Source organism: Neoarius graeffei, chromosome 25, assembly GCF_027579695.1.
Source record: "Neoarius graeffei isolate fNeoGra1 chromosome 25, fNeoGra1.pri, whole genome shotgun sequence".
Classification (NCBI taxonomy): Eukaryota; Metazoa; Chordata; class Actinopteri; order Siluriformes; family Ariidae; genus Neoarius; species Neoarius graeffei.
Window position 1 is genome coordinate 56,029,364 of NC_083593.1, and position 16,006 is coordinate 56,045,369.

The 16,006-nt window shown below is 41.3% G+C and overlaps 1 protein-coding gene across 1 annotated transcript in view; it reads right to left on the reverse strand.

Moving 5' to 3' along the window:
- The window catches only part of si:ch211-127i16.2 (probable flavin-containing monoamine oxidase A), a 97,596-nt gene extending 90,668 nt beyond the window's left edge, over nt 1-6,928 (reverse strand). The window contains exons 1-3 of the mRNA XM_060908829.1: nt 6,790-6,928; nt 3,448-3,535; nt 2,886-3,066 (exon numbers count right to left, since the gene is read on the reverse strand). Of these exons, the coding sequence (XP_060764812.1) occupies nt 2,886-3,066; nt 3,448-3,535; nt 6,790-6,928 (408 nt within the window). The remainder of the gene's footprint in view (nt 1-2,885; nt 3,067-3,447; nt 3,536-6,789) is intronic.
- Between the last annotated feature and the right edge of the window lie 9,078 nt (nt 6,929-16,006).

A 16,006-nucleotide genomic window follows, 5' to 3' on the forward strand; every position in this document is an offset into this window, starting at 1 on the left:
TTTCTTGCTGCCTTTCTTTCCATTTTTCTTATTTCTTCTTCTCTCTCAGTTGAAATGCCATTTGTTTGTCTATATATTGTACACAATTTGACCAAAAGTATACGGACACCTGACCGTTACACCCACATGTGGAGGCAGAAAGCACACACTGGTACAGAAAGTCTTTCTGTGCTGTACCAGTACAATTTCCCTCTTTCTTCTCTTTACTCAGTTTGAAAATGCCTTGCCTTTCTCCCTTAGACATCTCTCTGGTCCTCATGTTGGTTTATCCTTTTTAACAACAAATGCAGCCTTCACAGGTGAAACCCAGACCTCAGACCCAGAGTAGACATTCAGGAGCTGTTAATGGTTTGAATAGTTAATTTATCAGGACAAACCTGGGCAAAAGAAACACATGTGAGTATATTAAACACCTGTGAGTATACGGTGGTGCTTGAAAGTTTATGAACCCTTTAGAATTTTCTATATTTCTGTATAAATATGACCTAAAACATCATCAGATTTTCACACGAGTCCTAAAAGTAGAAAAAGAGAACCCAGTTAAACAAATGAGACAAAAATATTATACTTGGTCATTTATTCATCTCATCTCATTATCTGTAGCCGCTTTATCCTTCTACAAGGTCACAGGCAAGCTGGAGCCTATCCCAGCTGACTACGGGTGAAAGGCGGGGTACACCCTGGACAAGTCGCCAGCTCATCACAGGGCTGACACATAGACACAGACAACCATTCACACTCACATTCACACCTACGCTCAATTTAGAGTCACCAGTTAACCTAACCTGCATGTCTTTGGACTGTGGAGGAAACCGGAGCACCCGGAGGAAACCCACGCGAACACGGGGAGAACATGCAAACTCCACACAGAAAGGCCCTCGCCGGCCCCGGGGCTCAAACCCAGGGCCTTCTTGCTGTGAGGCGACAGCGCTAACCACTACACCACCGTGCCGCCCCTGGTCATTTATTTATTGAGGAAAATGATCCAATATTACATATCTGTGAGTGGCAAAAGTATGTGAACCTCTAGGATTAGCAGTTAATTTGAAGGTGAAATTAGAGTCAGGTGTTTTCAATCAATGGGATGACAATCAGGTGTGAGTGGGCACCCTGTTTTATTTAAAGAACAGGGATCTAGCAAAGTCTGATCTTCACAACACATGTTTGTGGAAGTGTATCATGGCACGAACAAAGGAGATTTCTGAGGACCTCAGAAAAAGTGTTGTTGATGCTCATCAGGCTGCAAAAGGTTACAAAACCATCTCTAAAGAGTTTGGACTCCACCAATCCACAGTCAGACAGATTGTGTACAAATGGAGGAAATTCAAGACCATTGTTACCCTCCCCAGGAGTGGTCAACCAACAAAGATCACTCCAAGAGCAAGGCGTGTAATAGTCGACGAGGTCACAAAGGACCCCAGGGTAACTTCTAAGCAACTGAGGGCCTCTCTCACATTGGCTAATGTTAACGTTCATGAGTCCACCATCAGGAGAACACTGAACAACAATGGTGTGCATGGCAGGGTTGCAAGGAAAAAGCTACTGCTGTCCAAAAAGAACATTGCTGCTCGTCTGCAGTTTGCTAAAGATCACGTGGCCAAGCCAGAAGGCTATTGGAAAAATGTTTTGTGGACAGATGAGACCAAAGTAGAACTTTTTGGTTTAAATGAGAAGTGTTATGTTTGGAGAAAGGAAAACACTGCATTCCAGCATAAGAACCTTATCCCATCTGTGAAACATGGTGGTGATAGTATCATGGTTTGGGCCTGTTTTGCTGCATCTGGGCCAGGACGGCTTGCCATCATTGACGGAACAATGGATTCTGAATTATACCAGTGAATTCTAAAGGAAAATATCAGGACATCTGTCCATGAACTGAATCTCAAGAGAAGGTGGGTCATGCAGCAAGACAACGACCCTAAGCACACAAGTCGTTCTACCAAAGAATGGTTAAAGAAGAATAAAGTTAATGTTTTGGAGTGGCCAAGTCAAAGTCCTGACCTTAATCCAGTGGAAATGTTGTGGAAGGACCTGAAGCGAGCAGTTCATGTGAGGAAACCCACCAACATCCCAGAGTTGAAGCTGTTCTGTACGGAGGAATGGGCTAAAATTCCTCCAAGCCGGTGTGCAGGACTGATCAACACTTACCGCAAACGTTTAGTTGCAGTTATTGCTGCACAAGGGGGTCACACCAGATACTGAAAGCAAAGGGTCAAATACTTTTGCCACTCACAGATATGTAATATTGGATCATTTTCCTTAATAAATAAATGACCAAGTATAATACTTTTGTCTCATTTGTTTAACTGGGTTCTCTTTATCTACTTTTAGGACTTGTGTGAAAATCTGATGATGTTTTAGCTCATATTTATGCAGAAATATAGAAAATTCTAAAGGGTTCACAAACTTTCAAGCACCACTGTATTGAAGGCTGCTCACATTTAAAATGGCTGTCATGAGACTAAAGCCTTCCACGTAACTCTCACATGCCATCTGTGTAAAAATGTGGTTAAAGAAACGATCTGATCCTGCTCTCATGTTTGCATCTGCTGTTTATGTGCGCCTGGTTCGTCTGCCTTCTGTAATCTCTCTGTGATCGCGTCTCATTTCTCCCACGCAGTATGAAAATAGGCAAGAGGACTAGCGAGTGTGTGGGAGGTCATCCAGCTGCCACGAGTCTGATTATTTTACACCACAGCTGGTGATTATTCTTCCTCTCTGTTCGTGAGCTATGATCACAAAAATGACAGTATGGATGTGATCTGATGAAGTTGTAGCTTGTGGGTGGGTCCTTGCAGGCAGAGCCTCGTCGCTCAACAGGCCCTTGGTGCTGGACTACATTTGGAGTAAAGGGAGGGAACTGTGGAAAGTGTGTGAGTTTATACCCTCCACAGGAAGAGCATGAAGTCCAGCAGGACGAGCGGAGAGAAGGAGGGAATGCTGGATGTGTAGGTGCTGATCTTAGTGTTAGTGCCGCCTGTGTGGTGAATCTTCTTCCCCTCAGTGAACTGCGGGTAAAGCTCCAACCCCAGCTCCTCGATGAGATCCATAATGTGAGTCTGTGAGCTGGAAAAAAAGGAGATTTTAGTAAAGCTTGAATTTAAGAGCTGTCCAACTTGTCAGGTGTAAAAAATATTATGTGGAGCATAATTTAAAGAAAAACTCAAGGCTTCTGTCTGAAGAGGGGACGAGGGACAAGTGGATGAGGGGACGAGTGGATGAGGGGAAATGGATGTGACTCTGAGTTCTGGGGAAATACGAGCTTTTATTATTTATCTGTGTAAAAGTGCAGCTCTGAGTGATCTTCAAATGATACAGAAGCTGGATGAGGGCCAGATACTGTGTGCGCGTGTGTGTGTGTGTGTGTGTGTGTGTGTGTGAGAGAGAGAGAGAGAGAGAGAGGGAGAGAAAGAGAGACAGACAGACAGACAGACATGGTAATCTCACCTGCCCACCCACTGCCCCCCCATGTCCCAGGAGTCAAGACCATTGGCAGCCGGTAAACTGAGAGTCAGAGTCCGACCCCCTACACGCCCTGTCAAACAACAAGTCAAATCTGTGACCAACACGGCACCAAGATATCAGGCGCTTCATCAACTAAATATCTACTTCATACATGTACACATAGAACATATATCCAGCAACTCGTCTCGTATTATTACATATGACATATTATATTACATAAAAGTAGTTGCTGTAAACGTGCAACCCCATTTCCAAAAAAGTTAGGACACTGTGTAAAATGTAAATTAAAACTGAATGCAATGATTTGCAAATGTTGAAAACTGAGATTTTATTGTTTTTTGAAAAAATATATGCACATTTTGAATTTGAGCAACTTCAGCAACACATTTCAAAAAAAGTTGGGACAGATCAAATCAAATCAAATCAAGTTTATTTGTATAGCGCTTTTAACGATAAACATTGTCGCAAAGCAGCTTTACAGAATTTGAATGACTTAAAACATGAGCTAATTTTATCCCTAATCTATCCCCAATGAGCAAGCCTGTGGCGACGGTGGCAAGGTAAAACTCCCTCAGACGACATGAGGAAGAAACCTCGAGAGGAACCAGACTCAAAAGGGAACCCATCCTCATTTGGGCAACAACAGACAGCCTGACTATAATATTAACAGTTTTAACAGGTATAACCCTCAACTGTCCTCATGGGGCCGTCCTTCACAGGAGCGGTGCGATAAAACTCCGACCAGACAAGACAGGGGCGTGTTTACCACGATGTTGCATCACCTCTACTTTTAACAACACACTGTAAGCGTTTGGGAACTGAGGAGAGCAATTGCTGTAGTTTTGAAAGAGAAATGTTGTCCTATTCTTGTCTGATATACAATTTCAGTTGCTCAACAGTTCGACGTCTCCTTTGTCATATTTTGCACTTCATAATGCACCAAATGTTTCAATGAAAGACAGGTCTGGACTGCAGGCAGGCCAGTTTAGCACCTGGACTCTTTTACTCCAGAGCCATGCAGTTTTAATACGCTATGTGTAGAAAGTGGTTTGGCATTGTCATGCTGAAAGAAGGAAGGCCTTCTCTGAACAAGACGTCATCTGGATGGCAGCATATTATTCTGAAACATGTATATACAGTATCATTCAGTAGGGATGAGCGAGTACAGCATTATCTGTATATGTTAACCATATGAATTATCTGTATCCGTATCCGTACTTGGAGTGGGCGGGGCCTAACCCGGAAGTGGGCGGGATTTAACCCGGAAGTGGGTCTGGTTGTCTTGAAACGGGCGGGGCTTTAACCAGTATGTTATTTTAAGCATGCAATTAATATGGGTTGATCAGAAATTGTTATATTTATTGCTGATTAGAAAACTATTTACAGGACAGCATCAGCATTGAGCTTCAGATCAATGGTTTTGATCACGATAGCAAACGAACTATTTACAGAACAAGTTTTGCAACAATGAATACAACACATGCGGTTGCAATTATGAAATGAAATGTAATGAACAAGAGTTTTCATACTCAACATAACTTTCTTTTTTTAACTTTTTTTTATGATCAGTGTGATTTTTTTTTTTTGGTTCTTTTTTATTTTTTTTTATTTCCACACCAGGTGTGTGTGTGTGTGTGTGTGTAGCTTAATTTGTAATATTATTTATACCACTACTACCTAGAAAGTGTCAGACACTCAGTGCGTGAAGTAAAATAAAACTGATTAGAGCCAACTGACGGTTTAAAAAAAAAAAAACTCAGACGACCTGCAGAGAGAGTGTGTGTGTGTGTGTGTGTGTGTGTGTGTGTGTGTGTGTGTGTGTGTGTGTGTAGCTTAATTTGTAATACTTATACCACTACTACACTCAATGTGTGAAGTAAAAAAAAACTGTTTTTAACCGACGGTTAAAAAAAGGAAAAAAATCTCCGACAGGCAGAGACGCAACGCGAGTTGCTTTCTACCAAGCACCACGTCTGAACGAACCCACGTTTACCAGAACTCTACTGGTTATAAGTAAGTACAAACTGAAATAAAAACAAACTTGAAGCTGAAGAAACCCGAAACGTTAACGGAAAAGAGCCGCGAACCTGAGTGACTGAGGGAAAGACAGAGAGCTGTTCTCTGTGTGAGTGAGCAGAGCGTTGTGTGTAGGGGAGGGGTGCTGTGACGCTGTGTGAGGATTTTCATTCAGGCCAAGCACAGATATTGACTCGTATTACTCGTATTATACTCGTACTCGGCAAAAGTGCTTTATCCGTACCCGATACTCGTTTCAGCCGAGTATCCGACTCAACTCTATCATTCAGCATTAATGATGCCTTCCCAGATGTACAAGCTACCCATATGCACTAATGCCCCCTCATACCATCACAGATGCTAGTGTTTGAGCTATGCACTGATAACAAGCCAGATGGTCCCTCTCCTCTTTAGCCTGGAGGGTGCAGTGTCTATGATTTCTCAAAAGAATTTCTACTTTTGATTCGTCAGACGTCGGGACAGTTTTCCACTTTGCCTCAGTCCACCATAAAAGAGTTCGGGCCCAGAGAAGGGGGCGGGTTTCTGGAGATTGTTTATATCTGGTTTTAACTTGCATTTGTGGATGCAGTAATGAAGTGTTTTCACAGATGATGGTTTTCTGAAGTGTTCCTGAGCCCATACAGTGATTTCCACTGCAGACACGTGTCTGCTTTTAATGCAGTGTCTCCTGAGGGCCTGAAGATCACAGGCATCCAATGTCAATTTTCAGCCTTGTTCCTTGCATACAGAGATTTCTCCAGATTCTCTGAATCTTTTCATGATATTATGAACCAGAGATGATGTGATCCACAAATTCTGTGCAGTTTTACATTGAGGAACGTTATTCTTAAATTGTTGCACTGTTTGCCCACACAGTCTTTCACAGAGCGCTGAACCACTCCTCATCTTTATTTCTGAGAGACTCCACCTCTCTGAGATGCTCTTTTTATACCCAGTCATCTTATTGACCTGTTGCCAATTAACCAAATTAGTAAATTAGGTTTTTTAAACATTACACATCTTTTCAAAATTATATATTTTTCAAAAAACAATAAAAATGATCAGTTTCAACATTTGATATGTTGACTTTGTACTATTTTCAATGAAATATCGAGTTTCCATGATTTGCAAATCACTGCATTCTGTTTTTATGTAAACTTTGTTGGAAAGGATTTTGTTGTAGTAGTACTTGTAGAAGTTCTTGTTGTTGCAGATGTTGTAGTAGGAGTAATGAAGTTGTTGTAGTAGTTGATATAAACCTCTTTAGAGATTAGACTGAAATGCAGGAGGATTAGTCAGTAAACACACCTTTGGCCTCCAGCACCAGTACTTGGAGCTTCTCGTTTCTCTCCTTCAGCCAACGTGCAGAACAGAGACCCGACAATCCTCCACCGACCACCACCACATCACACACCTCACACACACCTCCCTTCTGCTCCTCACACATTCTGTAGAAACTCACACTATAAAGTGCAAGACGAAAGCCAGGGGAATGTTAGTGTGTAGATTCACCTTCACACTGAGGATCAAAGTTCAACATGCAACACACATTTTTTTTTATCAGGATTCCAGTTTCTCTCTGATTTATCATCGAAACAAATGCCACAAATAACCAGAGGTACATTTCTCACTTCAGGTGCCATCAAAGAACACATTTATTTTTACAAAGAGATATATATTAATACTGTTTGTTCTTATTCAGAAGTAAAGGGTGAGTCAGACACTCAGGTTACAGCACACTGCATTAAGGGACTGTCTACAAAGAGCAGCTTTTGTTGTTGTTGTTGTTGTTGTTGTTGTTAAATTTTATAAGTAAATAATTCCTCACACAAAATTCCAATAAATTCTAATGGCTGGACTGGACTGGATAACAATACTAAGAACATTACTTTTAAAAAAGAACATTTTTATTGAACTGAGTCGAAATCTGGACTTCTGTCATTAAGGGATCATCTACAAAAAGCACGTTAAAAAAGAAAGAAAATCTTAAATTAATTCTCATCTCATCTTCTCTAGCCGCTTTATCCTGTTCTACAGGGTCACAGGCAAGCTGGAGCCTATCCCAGCTGACTACGGGCGAAAGGCGGGGTACACCCTGGACAAGTCGCCAGGTCATCACAGGGCTGACACATAGACACAGACAACCATTCACACTCACATTCACACCTACGCTCAATTTAGAGTCACCAGTTATCCTAACCTGCATGTCTTTGGACTGTGGGGGAAACCGGAGCACCCGGAGGAAACCCACGCGGACACAGGGAGAACATGCAAACTCCACACAGAAAGGCCCTCGCCGGCCACGGGGCTCGAACCCGGACCTTCTTGCTGTGAGGCAACAGTGCTAACCACTACACCACTGTGCCACCTGAACTAAAAGTCTGTAGAAAAAAATAATAGCCTTGTGAAATAAATCTGAATATATGTGTTACTTTTCACTGTATGTTTGTTTCTGTATGTTTCTACGTTGTAAAATGGCTAAGAAGACTTCTGTCACCCAAATACAGATAAAAATCACAGGTTTCTGCTCTGATGAGCATGTTGTATGTTTATACGTACATTAGGCTGAGGTATATACAGGGTGTCCCAGAAGTTAGGGGGCAACTGTGTATGGTCTATTGATTTACAGGTGTCCCGTAACTTCTGGGACACCCTGTGTGTGTGTGTGTGTGTGTGTGTGTGTGTGTGTGTGTGTGTGTGTGTGTGTGTATTAGTGAATGTTGCACGTATACAAATACAAAGAAAAACTCCTATACACCACCATGAATAAGCAGAGCACATTTATATAAATGTATATGTATATAAATAATTTTTCATTTTTATTATATATATATATATATAGAGAGAGAGAGAGAGAGTGTGTGTGTGTGTGTGTGAGGCACGGTGGTGTAGTGGTTAGCGCTGTCGCCTCACAGCAAGAAGGTCCGGGTTCGAGCCCCGTGGCCGGCGAGGGCCTTTCTGTGTGGAGTTTGTATGTTCTCCCCGTGTCCGTGTGGGTTTCCTCCGGGTGCTCCGGTTTCCCCCACAGTCCAAAGACATGCAGGTTAGGTTAACTGGTGACTCTAAATTGAGCGTAGGTGTGAATGTGAGTGTGAATGGTTGTCTGTGTCTATGTGTCAGCCCTGTGATGACCTGGCGACTTGTCCAGGGTGTACCCCGCCTTTCACCCGTAGTCAGCTGGGATAGGATCCAGCTCGCCTGCGACCCTGTGGAACAGGATAAAGCGGCTACAGATAATGAGATGAGATGTTTTAATGTATTAATCACATATTTACAAACTTTCTATATATAAATGTGTTTTATTTTTAGTTTCTAATACTTTTTACTCGGTTACAGATCCTTCAAATATTCTGCTGCTAAATTATTCAGCAGTCTGGATTTTATAGCTATCAACTCGAAGTGTGTTAAATAATTTTGCTCAAACTATTGGTTATGTATATCACTAACAATGTTCCAGATTAAATTGTCCAGTGTACTTAAATCTCTAAGTTATTATAATTTTCACACTATTTCCTCAAGTTTCCATTCTCAGTCCACATCACTATAAGTTTTAATATTTTTATCTACATTATTATATTTTTATTTATTTTATTTGTTATTATATATTTGCCATTCATTTTTTATTTATGTGATGCACAGCTTTCATGTAAAATAAACATCAGCTTTTGAAACCCTGTGCCTAATAAAGTTTATTATTATTATTATTATTATTATTATTATTATTAGCGATTCTGTCCAGCTCAAAGGTGTTGGTCTGGGTTGCTATGCATCATGCCTCAGCTCCTACCCACAGCTTCGAGGGACAACACCTTCCTCAGGATGTGAGGAGTTCCTAGCAAGGCCGGTAACTGTGCACTGCCGGTTATGGCTGGTTTTCCTAGCTTTTTTTGTAAACTTGATACACTCCAAATGGTTCTCAGTGCACCAATGACAAACGGAAGAACTGTTGCAGTCTCCTGATGGATCTGCCTCACTTGATCTGCTAAGTCCTGATATTTCTGCACCTTCCCTTTCGCTAGTCTTCTTGGTGTTCTGTTCCCATGGGACAGCTAGGTCAATCATTATCCACTCATGCCAGTCCTTCCGTAAGAGGGTGATGTCTGGTTGGTTGTGTTCAACCTCTTTGTCTGTGTAAATAGTCAAATCCCACATCAGTTTAACAGATTCATTCTCTACTACAGCCTGCGGTTTGTGCTCATACCATCTGTTGGCAGCTTCAATGCCATATTTTCTGCTCAACTCCCAGTGAATGCATAATGCAACCTTGTCATGGCACCTTCTGTGCTCATGTTGAGCGATAATAATAATAATAGGTATTTATTATAAATCATATTTACCACATATAGTATGAATAGCCACATATCACTAGTACCACATATACAGTATATGGTAACATATAAAAGTTTCACTTTTTATTAAAATGTCCCAAAATGTTTTATATATTTATGATTTAAATAGAATAATACAACAAACCATACGCTATTAAATTAAAACATCCTCAGGTGTAAACCTAGAAACAGCGCCAACAGCATTTAAGCTACAAGTTAGTAATAATTAATAATTAAACTGCAGAAAAGGAAGTGATGAAGTTTTGTCTCGTTGCGGGTCGCAGTATTTTTCCATGACACTCGTTTTTTTTCCTTTTCTCAGTCTGTTATTGTGTAAATATTGTGCTTCATTAATTAGACAAGTATTTCTGTCAGTCTGATTAATTAATGAAGCACAATAATGAACAGTAAATGAAAAATGAATCAGTAAATGAGGGAAATTTAATTGTGGAATGTTTTGTTCACATTCTAATGAATATTCATTGAACATTCATAATGATGTAATCAGTGGATTGCTGTTTTTTTTTTAATGAATGACTTTGTGTCAGTTTGTGTAAGAGACCAAACATCATTAATCATTAATCAGAGAAGAAAAACATTGAATAAATACATCACACGGACATTTGTAGAATCGTTCTGTTTCTGTACGACGTCTCCGAAAAGCGTATTGTGACATAATTAATCATGTTAAAATCAAGTTTAATTATGTTGTCAAATCTTTTTTAGTTGTTTTGTGTTGTTAACTTCACAAGAGAGGAAATAGAGAGGGTTGTTTACAGCTGATGTAGCATAAGTAACTTGTTTTGGAAGATGAATTGTAACTGTAAATGGATAAAAATTATGGTGTGTTGTATTATTTATAGTAAATAGTAAATAATTGTGATGGTTAATCATGGTAGAAGAGGAATCAAACACTTTAAACATAATATCCAGCTTTTGGGTGGTAACTCTAACTCAGCTTCATCGCACCACCCTGACCATGTCAATGATTATTTTCCTGTAACAGCATGACGCCCAGTGCTCCATGTTGTGTATATACACTCACCAGCCATTTTAATAGGAATATCAATGCTTTTAGTCCTGGGTGTGACTTTAAACTGCAACCGGTGGCGAGTCTCAGGTCCGGGAGGACTTGATTATTGGGGAAAGTGGAGTTACCCCTTAATCCCCATTGCTCCCAGGTCCGCTCTGACCCGGAGTGGTAGCACCTGCCTGGGTTCCAGCTATGGGTTAAATAGTACATCACCAATAAGGTGCTGGCAGCAGGACGCTTTTTGGTGCGATGTGGCAGATGAACCCAACAGGGTCAATGGTGCACCACCTGATGGCATGTGGAAGAGCCACTCAAATGGCCAACAGATGACATCACTCAACAAGTCAATTATCACTGTGGGGCAACTTCCATACCTGTCAGGTCTGTGGCACTTTTGTGCACCACTTGGCATCAGGTCTGGAGGTCCAGAGAGACAATACGATGGGGGCACAACGTCATTTGTCTTACCTTACTGTGTAAGGCGCTTCATTAGGAGAGGAGAATAGCATGTGAAAGTTTGTGGGACCAGGCGTTCGTGTTGCTGCTCTGGCGTGGGCCTCGCGACCCATCTGTGTTTCTGCGCATCCTAATGAAGCAGTCATCATCGCTAGCCGACGACGACAGGAACACCCACCCACCTGCAGCAGTTTGATGCAGTTCTCAAATCAGCCAATCACAAAGCATCAAATTATGCAGGTACAAATCAAGAGCGTAAGTTAATGTTCACAATGTTCAAACATCAGAATGGGAAAAATTGTGATCTCAGTTTTTGTGTGACTTTCTTTCACTGTGGTATGGGTGTTGGTTTGAGCCCAATGGAGCATGAAGGTTTGAGTATTTCAGAAACTGATGATCTTCTGGGGTTTTCACACACAACAGTCTCTGGAGTTTACACAGAAAGAATGGTGCGAAAAACAAAAAAAACACTTTTTGAGTGAATGAGTGAGTGAGCGACAGTTCTGTGGGTGGAAACAAACACCTTGTTGATAAGAGAGGGTCAGAGATCAGAAAATGGACAGATTGAGCAGTTCGAGCTGCTAAGAAGGATATAGTAACTCATATAATCACTCTTTACAACCGTGGTGAGCAGAAAAGCATCTCAGTAACAACAGAAGAACACACTGGGTTCCACTCCTGCAGCCAAGAACAGGAATCTTAGAATCAAGAGCAAGTTCCTATTACGTAAAGTGGCAGACAGCTACAGTGGGGCAAAAAAGTATTTAGTCAGTCACCAAGTTCTCCCACTTAAAAAGATGAGAGAGGCTTGTAATTTTCATCATAGGTACACTTCAACTATGAGAGACAAAATGAGAAAAAAAAATCCAGAAAATCACATTGTCTGATTTTTAAAGAATTTATTTTCAAATTATGGTGGAAAATAAGTATTTGGTCAATAACAAAAGTTCATCTCAATACTTTGTTATATACCCTTTGTTGGCAATGACAGAGGTCAAACGCTTTCTATAAGTCTTCACAAGGTTTTCACACACTGTTGCTGGTATTTTGGCCCATTCCTCCATGCAGATCTCCTCTAGAGCAGTGATGTTTTGGGGCTGTCGCTGCGCAACACGGACTTTCAACTCCCTCCAAAGATTTTCTATGGGGTTGAGATCTGGAGACTGGCTAGGCCACTCCAGGACCTTGAAATGCTTCTTACGAAGCCACTCCTTCGTTGCCCGGGTGGTGTGTTTGGGATCATTGTCATGCTGAAAGACCCAGCCACGTTTCATCTTCAATGCCCTTGCTGATGGAAGGAGGTTTTCACTCAAAATCTCACAATACATGGCCCCATTCATTCTTTCCTTTACACGGATCAGTCGTCCTGGTCCCTTTGCAGAAAAACAGCCCCAAAGCATGATGTTTCCACTCCCATGCTTCACAGTAGGTATGGTGTTCTTTGGATGCAACTCAGCATTCTTTCTCCTCCAAACACGACAAGTTGAGTTTTTACCAAAAAGTTCTATTTTGGTTTCATCTGGTCATATGACATTCTCCCAATCCTCTTCTGGATCATCCAAATAATGCCCTCTAGCAAACTTCAGACGGGCCTGGACATGTACTGGCAGGGGGACACGTCTGGCACTGCAGGATTTGAGTCCCTGGTGGCATAGTGTGTTACTGATGGTAGCCTTTGTTACTTTGGTCCCAGCTCTCTGCAGGTCATTCACTAGGTCCCCCCGTGTGGTTCTGGGATTTTTGCTCACCGTTCTTGTGATCATTTTGACCCCACGGGGTGAGATCTCGCGTGGAGCCCCAGATCGAGGGAGATTATCAGTGGTCTTGTATGTCTTCCATTTTCTAATAATTGCTCCCACAGTTGATTTCTTTACACCAAGCTGCTTACCTATTGCAGATTCAGTCTTCCCAGCCTGGCGCAGGTCTACAATTTTGTTTCTGGTGTCCTTTGACAGCTCTTTGGTCTTGGCCATAGTGGAGTTTGGAGTGTGACTGTTTGAGGTTGTGGACAGGTGTCTTTTATACTGATAACGAGTTCAAACAGGTGGCATTAATCAGGGGCGTGCAGCACCCCCTAGCTCAGCACCCTCAAAAACACTGCTTTTGGATGTAATTTTCAGAAATAAGTGCCCTTGCGCACTGCTCAATGAATGTGTGCGCGGGCGTGTGTGTGTTCTTGAATTCACCTGTTACGTGATAGTTCTATGATCAGTAAAATACCTCTCCTCCTTGCGTCCCCTCTGATTGGGTTGCCTGTCCGCGCGAGTGCTTGCTATGACATGGTGGGTTTTTTTAACTGGATTCCACGCCGATGAGGAACTCGAAGTAGCACCTGAGTATTACTGGCATACACTGGCGGCTCGTTAATAGGGGCGATTTGGGCGACGCACTCCCAAACAGGGAGGGAGATTTTTTTTTTAATCTACTCCTACTACCAACAGTAATGTCATTGTCCAATCAGGCTAAGGTCGCGCCTGGTGTAGCCACGCCCTTTTGGGGCGATTTCTGTCAGGTTCAGATTTGCCCCAAAATCTCCCATTGACACTAATGGTACGTACGTTTTTTTTTCGAAAATCCTGCTCCCAATGCATTTTCTATTAGGTTTTATGTGCTCGCACAAGCAGCGTGCTTACGTCATACGCCTGTTGCGCCGGGCAAGTGTTGCCAGATTGGTTTTTAGTGCATTTTGGCGGGTTTTGAACATAATTTTGGGCTGGAAAACGCAACTTGCGCGGGAAATGTGTGAACATTCTATGAAGAAGATGGCGGCGAGTGTTGAGTGCAATAATACAATAGCATCTCTGAAAGAAGTTCCCTTTAGTCGTTGTACCAATGAGGAGAAAACGGCAATCAAACAGCGAGGACCTCCTAGACCGAATTTAAACATCAAGCAAGTGTCTACGAAGGGGGAGAAGACCTACTCAAGAGGTTTTAACAAGAACTGGTACCACCGGAAAACTTGGCTAGCTGGCTGTGATGTAGTCAATGCTCTTTTTTGCTACCCTTGCGCTCTCTTCCACCCTGGAAGTAGCACAGCAGACGGTACAGTGATATCTGATATTTGAATTTACTAGGCAAAAGTTGTTTGTGTGTGTGTGTGTGTGTGTGTGTGTGTGTGTGTGTGTGTGTTACCAATGGCAGTTTAACATTGCCATGTTTTTGTTTTACCAATGGCAGTTTAACATTGCCCTGCTTGGAATATTTCAGTAGCCTCAAGTTCTCTCTGACTTGATGTAAATTAAGCATATTTTCAGTTTTTATATATTGTACAGTATATCTGTGTTCATTGGAGCCAGCAGCACCTTACCTTTTTTCCAACTTGTTAAGCCAAGTTGCACTGACTACAAAACCTTGTGTAACCTTGTGTGTGTATATAGCTAAATAACTAAAGCCTTTTGTGTTCATTGACATGCTTGTAAATTTCCTTTTAAGGCATGGCTTTCTGGAGGAGTTCTTGGGAAAAAAAACTGCAGAATTTATTTAGAATTATTTGTTGTTAAAATGGTGCAATTCCATATTAAAAAAAAACACATAATTAAGCTGCACATGTTTGTTTGATGGTTATGCTTTTCATCTTTTTCAAAACTTAAATAAACACTTGTTTTGGATTTATATCCTGCCACTTTAATTACATTCTTTAGAATTGAAGAAATTAGAATATGTTTATAATTAAGAATTTGTGTCTACTTATTATAGAATACTGGAATAATATGAGAAAATAAATGAGTAATGTAATATTAATTGATTGTGATGCCAAATGTTTTGCTTTGAAGGCTTCACAATGAATCTTCCTTAGTTTTAGCCTGGCAAGCCAGACTAAATGTGAATATTTGCCACTCGTAGGCAAAAATATTTTTGGCCGCTAGGCGGGTGGGTCTAGTTTACTAGGCTACCCTAGTTTGCCACCTTTAACTTGTTTAGTGTTGCCACCTAGTGGAGAGAAGAGATATTGTCTATATTGATATCTGAATTTACCAGGCAAAAACAAGTTCGGCCAATTGATTTGCTACCTAGGTCAATTTACTTCAGTCCTGTGGACATTTACGGTCCGTGTAGACATAACGGGGGGAAAATTGCCCCCCCTGAAAAAAAATTCAGGAGCCGCCACTGCTGGCATAGCGAGATGTGAAGGTACGGACTGGAGTTACAAATGTTAAACACAACACAATAATATGCATAATGCAATATTGATGTTCCCTGGTCTATGAACAGAATGATAAAAATGACATTTATCATCCATATCGAGATACTTTGTGGTTGTAAATGTGTAGATATCATTGTTTATTGGGTCAGCTTCTGTTAAAACATTGTATAAGTCTAGTCTTGTCTAGTCTAGTCTTCTTGTCTAGTTAAGTCTAGTCTAAATGCGGAATAAACTTGGAAACACTGTCGTTCAAGCCAGGTGCCTCTGTCAGCTCTGTGGGCTAAGCACCCCCAAAGATCAGATGCTAGAATCGCCCCTGGCATTAATACAGGTAACGAGTTCAAACAGGTGCCATTAATACAGGTAACGAGTGGAGGACAGAGGAGCCTCTTAAAGAAGTTGTTACAGGTCTGTGAGAGCCAGAAATCTTGCTTGTTTGTAGGTGACCAAATACTTATTTTACCGAGGAATTTACCAATTAATTCATTAAAAATCCTACAATATGATTTCCTGGATTCTTTCCCCCCATTCTGTCTCTCATAGTTGAAGTGTACCTACAGTATG